We start from the raw sequence: 8,113 nt of genomic DNA, 5'->3' as shown, positions 1-8,113 counted from the left end.
AGAACTTTCACGTGTCATTAGACCTGTTAGTTTTACAGTCTATAGTACTTAAAAACATCATTCTAATTAATCCATTAAGTTCTGTTATCTTACAGCCTTTGAGGCCATAAATATGTGATTTGTTTGCTAGTAATTCAGAGCAAACAGAAGAGTAGAAATGAGATTTCAATTTCCAAGATCTATATCCTGGCAGGCCTTGTTCTCCCTCAGGTTTATTAATGGTATTTTGGAAAATTCCAAGCTAAGCTCTAAGAATTGGGCAAGTTGCATACTAACAAAGAGAGCAGCAGGCAAAAATGTGGGCTAAAGATAACAGTAGGCATTGCTGTCTCAAGCAACTTACTATCAGATTACATGATAACACAACCTTAATTAGTAAGAATTGAGACTGTGCTGACATTCACATTCAGGAAGCTACATAGCTGCATTTTAATTTAAGGTATGTTTCTCAACTTTTAAGAAACAGCACACGAGTTTTTAAGAACAGTAGTCCTCCATGGTCCTCATAAAACTCATGCTACAAATTGAGACATGGTTCTCTACTGAAAAAATATTAGAATAGACAATACACATAGTTCTGTTTTTGACCATGAAGCTTTTCTACAGCACAAATGTCACCAGAAGCAGCCTTCACTCTTCTATTGCTGTTTTGTTATCCTGGGAATTCTGCTTTCAAATTTAGTCCATAGAGTTATTGCATATGCTACTTTGTATTAAAAAAAATATACCAGTATAAAACAAGACAAAAGCAATAAAAGCAAATAGTTCAATCTCCCGAGTCAAACATCCCCTCACTTTGATTTCAGTTACAGTTTAAGAGCTCTCGTTAAACAAGCATGGTGAATCTTGTATAGCAGTACAGCACAGGATACTGAGTAAAAACTGATAACCAAGAACTGAAGCAAAAACCAACTGATTACACATGACTTAAATCCTTTGACAAAGTACTTGCTACAGAATTTCACTTGTGACTGAAGTGTTTAATCTAGTGAAACATTCTTCCCTGCAAGAGGTACACTGTGCCTCTTCAGCTGAAGGAAGCAGCATGATTAAGATCAAATAATGTTAAAAGCATGAGCAATTCACCATAGTTCTCATCACCATTGCATAAATAAGTGGGGAGTGAACTTAGTTATAAATCATGTAGTGCTATTTTGTTTCATCTTCATCCTCTGCAGCATAGATGGCTTGATTCCTTCTCTTAATTTTAATGCCACTGTTCCCATTTTCGCTACCACTAACACGCTTTAAAGGTCTCTCATTCATGCTCTTCTCTTCCACCTGCTTATTCACACCAGATTTCTCCAGTTCCTCATTAGTGGAGTCCATAGCATCATCAGATGATACCGCCATGGAATCTGGCATGATCCTGATGTCAGAAAAACTTGCAGAAAACTCAGGAGGATGATCAGGGGAAGGATCTACGGAACACGTGCTCAAATCTTCATCACCACCTTCATCATCCAGCATTATTTCATCTGGATTAATGGACGAAAGCCCAGAGTTATCAGTATTATATTCACTAGGTTCCTCTGCTGACCCACTGCTGTCCATTTCCTCTTCTTCCTCTTCATACTCTCCACGTACTGAGCCCTCTTCTTTAACCTGCTGGATTCTGCCATTGATGTCAGTGAGGCCAAACTGGGCACAAAACTCAGTGGTCTGTGGATTGATGGTGTGAACTGGTTCCATGTTCTTTTGGGGCTTGCTGGGATCATAACAAGCAGCTGTCAAGGTGAAGTTGCAAGGAATTTTGAGGTCATGATTCAGTTCTTCTAACACCTCCTTGATGGCCTCTTCTGTTGCACTGTAATCCCACCTAAGTAAGTTCATCAAGTAAGTACATCAAGTTAAAAAGAGTGCAGCTAATCTAAAGCTATTTTCTCTTCTCGTTGCAAAGAAAAATGTTTAAACATGGGTAACAAATTCACCTTACACAGACAGTTTCTTAAACTGTTTTTTTCCTGGAAGGCATATTACCTTAGGGCAATACTGACACTGCTCTCCTAGCAGGGTCTCTGTATTACGCCAGCCGACCCAGAGAGCATTCACCACCCCATAACCCAGCCTGATTTTCAGCAGCACAGCAACTGACAAAGAAATCAGCCACCATGTATTTTTGGCTCTGCAAGTGGTGCTAAGTTTGCAAACAAAATTAACTGCCTGTGCAGAGCAGTAAGGAAGTTGTAAGCTCTAAGAGCACAGCTTGTCATCCTCTCCTTTGTTTTCCAAATCATTTGACATTCTACAATCATTCGTTTTATCACATCCTAGAAACGTTAGAGACTGCAGAAGAACAATAATAACATACATATAATTCCAGCCTCCCTAAGTCACGCTTTACTTTCTACTTTGCATGCTACCTACTTTGCATGGAGGCCATTATTTTCAGGCACATTCCACGAGCTCTGAGTCACATTAATCAGACTGTTGGTGGCCTTGAGGACTGCAATCCATTCAGCATCATACTCCAGCGAGTCACCTGCAGTAGGATCATGCTCAATGTCTATTATCTGTTCAAAAGAAACAAACAAACCAAGAGATTAGATATTTCTCTTGATACCAGAAAGCGATTAAAGTTTGAAGTGTTACTTTCATGGTACAGTTTCAGTCAGGTTAGAATTACACTGAGCTGGTAGCCTCAGTCGAACAAGTCCTCTCAAGGACTACCTAGGAACTTATTGCCACAAGGAGGTAAGAAAGGACAATCAGTGATTATAGGAGGCACTTCCATAACATTCTTCTTCTTTTATCTTAGAGCAATTAAAAATAATCTCTCCTCACTGCTGCCAGCCACTGGACAGTTAGACAGTTTAGAAGGCAAGAATTTAAACCATGTCTTTTAAGAAACATGGACAGAATTGAAGGCAATGGTTATTTTGCTACATACATTCTTAGCACAGCAATGAGGTTAACATCAATTATTTTTAAAAACAGACAACATATTGAAGCCCAGATCACTTCACCTTCAGTGACATCAAGCCAAATCAAACAATTCAGATGAGCCAACCTGCAGCAGTGAGCTGTGATTTTAAATAATACGTTCAGCAATTCCATTTCTTAATGTAGTTCAAAACAGCTAAACACAGGTGGATGACCACACTGCTGGAAGTAGTCTTACTGTAGACCAGTTCCACTATGATTTTAAGCAAGGACTGGCAGCCCTGTGTGCTTTCACACAGCAAAAGCCCACCATCCTCAGACTCTCCCATCTTCAAAAGTAACTAGAGGAAACAGATCCCACCTTACATCCTAAGGACAGATAATGAATCGTCTCACCTTTAAGTCAATAAATAAAAGCTACTTTAAAGTAAAACTAAGACTTGACTGCATTTGAAGAACAAGATCTCTGTAGCTCCCTCCTTTCATATCAAAGGGCTTCAGATTCATCCATTTTACAGATGGCACTGCAGGTAGCATACACAGGCTATGGACATGAATATTATTTTGCATTTAGAAAATGAGTTTGGCACTTCCATTAAGAACTCCTACAGCCTTCTATCACCCTTCCTAGCACCAATCAAACTGAAGTAGAACCACGCTCCTAGGAAGCCACTTGAAATCCTCTGGAAACAAATGACAGTACTCAACTTACAAACTCAAACAGGATCAAGTCATAAATCCAGACACGAAGGAAGTCACTATCTGATCCAAACTATGTCAAGAAAGAAGCAGAAAAGCCTCAAAACAGGACTGTGTTTTAAGTCTGACCTTTATCAGAAACGCACAACAGGAGATTCAGTACAGGTTAAGGTAGAGCTACTGATCTAAGAAAAGTAATTGTTCTCAACTGGAAGGAAATGGTAGGAGAAAACAGACATCTCACCCGCATGACAGGACATCAGACCTACTCAGAAGAGCAATATTTACAAAGACAATTCCACCCATGCACCAACTCCCAGTTTCTTGTCAGTCCCTCCATTTGTCAGAATTAGTCTTCAGCTTACATCTGAGCCCAGCACTTAGCAGCCCATACAAATACTTAAATCACTTCGAGTGAAAAAGCCCATGGCACACAGTCATCACCTGCAAAAAGTCTCTGTGAGGCAGACATTTATCCAGAGCCAAAAACTTGGTTGCTTTGGGTAGTTCTTCTTTGGACTTTGTCTAGGAAACAGAAAGTTTTACCAGCATTTATATGAAATGTGACTATTCCAAACAAGTTATATACAGAAATCTAAAGGCGCATTTTGCACACAACAATATTTTCTGAAATAGAGAAGCACAGGATTGTAAAAAGAAACTGAAGTATAAAGAGGACAGATATCAGCAAAAGTCTAATAGAAATCTGAACACTGATGACAGCAAACTAAAGCAAGAACCACAGTTCTCCCTCAAACAAGGCAGCTGAATACGTTTAGCTTTGATGCCAAAAGAAAACTTTTAACACAATGACGAACAGACTCAAGTCCAGCAGACCTAGAGTTCCATTCCTACAGCTAATGAACTGCAAATAAGAACAGCACATCGCTCTCAGCAACAACGCAAACACGATAACTTTCAGCCTATGGGGACCGATTGTTTTACTGTAGGCAGCCAGACAACTTCAAGGCACCCTCCATCTCAGGTTAACCACTACCTCCTCAATTTGCTTCTCTATCTTTGTTTTCAAGTTTTATTCTTCCCCAATAAAAGGGGGAAAAGGGCACTTTTCTATGAAATTCAAATTCAGAAGTTCAAAGTGCAGTAACTTGAGTTATTTCATGCTGCTCTTGAAGAAGATGAGGTGGTAAACACCTCTGATTTATAACATCGCTCATTTACATAAGCTAGTAATTTCAGGACCACTTAATGCTTTGGGACTTAAGCTGAATATTAGCTATTAAGCAAATACATGTTAATTAGATGCTTTTCTGAACATATTACTTGCATTAGACTTTTGAAATTATTAGATTACACAGACACTCTTGGTTTTATTCTTTACCTCGTGTTGCATGAAAGCTGCAAACTTAACATGGAGATGTGCTGAAAACCAATAATTAGGTTTCAGATGCTGCAGAAGCTCAGAAGCAGCAGGGCTTCCTAATGTGTTGCTCTCCACTTCTTGACGGAAGAAGGATTTCATTTTAAGCAGCTGTTTCTTGTTTCCATAGTGATATATGCTCCGTGGCCAATCATGTGACATAAATATGTCCATTGGATGCTTTAACTATCAAGCAAAAAACACATACGTGTAAATAAAGCACGCACAAGAAAAATTTTAAAATTAAACACAATGAGACAACATGCAATAGCAAGTGCTCTCCTTCAGATCGGATACAGCTAGCCTTGAGCACCTGGCTCCCTTTCCAAAGGGATTAAGCATAACAGCAAGCACATCTTTCAGCTGCCTTTGAGGCTATCGAGGGTCTCTAGTCTCCCCAGGTCACACTGCACCTTCCTGGGCCCAGCAGCTGTGTTTTACATACACTGCTACCTTGTAAGACAGGCTGAAAACCAGATCTACAGAGTAACGCACAATCAGAGTAGTTGCCTTCTTCACTGATCTTTTAAAGCTTTGTTTAGAAGAGATAATGGCTAAGCATAATATTCCTCCTCAAAGGGAGCATCCCTTACAAGTCCAGTCAAATGTCATAAGTACATCTTGGTTCAACATTCAGTGTATTTCCATCAGCTGTATCAGAGCACACTTCTAGATGAAACCTAAAGCCAGTTAATAAGAAACCTGGGGAAGTGCATCAAGCTCTTCACAAGGGCAGCAAATCTTTGTGCCATTTTTAGCATCTCTGTATGTTCTGAACACTTCAGCACCCAATGGCTACCTGAATAATCATTCACAAGATGCTTATAAATATACATGTATTCACACTGCATCCTTAGCCGCAGAGCAGCCCTTGTGACAAAGGGGGAAGCAGGATCAATAACAAGGCTAATCATCCCTCGTGTTTCTAGCTGTAGGAGCAAAAAAACTTCAACTGTGATTTGAGATCAGCTCATCCAGCTGGTTCAAGGTTGATTAGTAAACCTTGTATCAACCAGCTCAGACATTAGACAAAGTAGCACACGTCTTCCTACAGCTAACAAAGCTCAATGACTGGAGTACAGCTGGACTTGCTCCCTTTCTGAGCTTCAGCCCATTTAACAAAGTATCTCCTGCTCCTGCCTGCCTCAGATCAAATTTGCACAGCTACACAACCTGGTAAAGAAATAGCGGGGTCACTGGCACCATAAAATGACCATAAAATAAAGTTAGCAGAGATTTATTTGTATGATTTATTATCTAGCTGTTCAAAACAGCTGTAACATCTTTAAGTTAACAGATAACATTTACCCTTGGTTTATTTGTTACTGTTTTTAGAAAACACCACAGACTTTTCACCAACCTGCTTAAGTTTGAAGACCTCGATGTTCCTGACGTGGTAAGCACTTCTGATCGTTTGCTGGTTGTATGGTGGACATTCAAAGTGGCCTGGAACATTGAGAAAAGAATAGTTGTCCGATAGAGATTTTGTCTCTCTCACGTGAGACAGCACTCCTCATTACTTCCTTCCCACATTCCTTACTCGCAGACACACTGCACCACCACATGCCATACTTATAACAGAGAGCTATTTGCTGCACAGCCACGCAACATCTGCCTGAGCCTGTTAATATCACAGAGTCATAAAGGTTGGAACTGAGCTCTACGATCAAGCCCAACCATTGACCTATCTCTGCTCAACCATGTCTCTCAGTGCCACATCTCCATGCCTCTTGACCACCTGCAGGGATGGTGATTCCACTGGTGCCTGGGCACTGTGTTCCATCAGGTCTATGCCTGCACACACACCGACACAGCCACAGAATGTACAGTAGATGGAAACAAGAATTATCAGAGAACAAACTGTAAAATTATTGTTTCAGTAGTTAGCGTTATCACCTCAAGTCTCATCTCCCACAAGCAGTATCCAGATAAAGAAATTTTATGCTCTGTAACAACAAATTTAGTTAAAACCCACGGGTGTTAAAGAGAATTAAGTGTTCTAAAAAACTACTTTGTTCTTGGCAGCTTGAAAGCCACCTCCAAAGCCCCTCTGGAGCAGCATGCCAGGACAGGAGCATACATTCAGCCACACATTTAGCAGTGAGACTGACTGAGCTGCCCATCTGCTGACTCCCGCTGTCATTCGTGACCCCATCTCCGGCTCCTCTCAGACACGCACACATAAAGCACATAAAGGGAACCGAACCCCGCTCAGGCCACCCCTCACTCCTGCCGTACCTTTCCGGTAGTCGTGCGACTTGAAGATGCCCGAAATGCCGCCGATCCTCACTCCGCGGAACCGCACCACGCCCGCGTAACCTGCAGAGAGGAGCGGAGAGGAGCAGCACGTCACGGCCGGGAACGGGGACAGCACCGGGAGGCGGGGAGAAGCCGCACGTACCGAGGTAGTAGATGTTGGGCGCCACCCATCCGCCGTAGGGCAGCTCCTGCAGGTGGTTGGAGGCCTCGTGGTTCCCGCCGATGAACACCGTCAGCACCGGGGCCTTCTTCTCGCCGGAGTAGTACCTGCGGGGGGGACACGGCACGCTGCGGCGGGGCGGCCAGGCCGGGTGGGCCGAGCCGGCGGCACTCACCGGTAGAACGTCTGCATGTGGCGGTACTTGGCGGGCACGGCCATGCAGCGCAGGTCCGCCTCGTTGCGCACGGCTTGGAAGTCGCCGCAACAGAGCAGCAGGTCGGGCCGCACGTTGTGCCGCTTCTGCAGCAGCTCCAGCGTCTCGTACATCTTATCCAGGGCGCCGTGGCAGCACCCAGCCACCGCCACCTTCATCCCGCCGCCGGGACACCGCGCAGGCGCCGACAAGCCGTGACGCAGAAGGGGCGCGCGGCGCATGCGCACTGCTACGGGGGGAGCTGTGCTTTCTTCGCGGCGCGGCAGAACTGAGTGCGGTGCCGGGGTACCAGGCGGCTCAGCAAAGGGGTTTTTAGCCGGTTTCTTGTAGCCCCGCACGAAGCAGACACGGGACGCTCGGTGACTTCACTCCGCTGCCTCCTTTTCCCTGCAGACTGCCAGGTGGCGTTTCGCAGAGCAGCGATTTCCTCGTTTTGCGGGGCGGTGGACTGACTCATCGGGCGGTATTTCTGCGTCACGTAATAACACCGCTCCTTACTTTTTCCACGTTTTATTTT

At 43.4% G+C, this 8,113-nt stretch overlaps 1 protein-coding gene across 1 annotated transcript; it reads right to left on the bottom strand.

The window, feature by feature from the left end:
* Window positions 1-405: 405 nt before the first annotated feature.
* DBR1 (debranching RNA lariats 1) lies at window positions 406-7,775 on the bottom strand. The gene is made up of 8 exons (XM_042809391.1): window positions 7,558-7,775; window positions 7,365-7,489; window positions 7,202-7,282; window positions 6,324-6,409; window positions 4,925-5,149; window positions 4,027-4,107; window positions 2,368-2,513; window positions 406-1,819 (listed from the first exon to the last, which is right to left on the bottom strand). Exons 1-8 carry the CDS (start codon window positions 7,752-7,754, stop codon window positions 1,150-1,152), a joined length of 1,611 nt encoding a protein of 536 aa, XP_042665325.1. The 5' UTR covers window positions 7,755-7,775; the 3' UTR covers window positions 406-1,149.
* Between the last annotated feature and the right edge of the window lie 338 nt (window positions 7,776-8,113).

The sequence above is a fragment of the Centrocercus urophasianus genome, unplaced genomic scaffold, assembly GCF_019232065.1.
Source record: "Centrocercus urophasianus isolate 14NV4802_14NV808 unplaced genomic scaffold, USGS_Curo_1.0 seq_1190, whole genome shotgun sequence".
NCBI lineage: Eukaryota > Metazoa > Chordata > Aves > Galliformes > Phasianidae > Centrocercus > Centrocercus urophasianus.
Note: the sequence above shows the minus strand (reverse complement) of the source record. Positions and strands in the feature narration are given on the sequence as shown.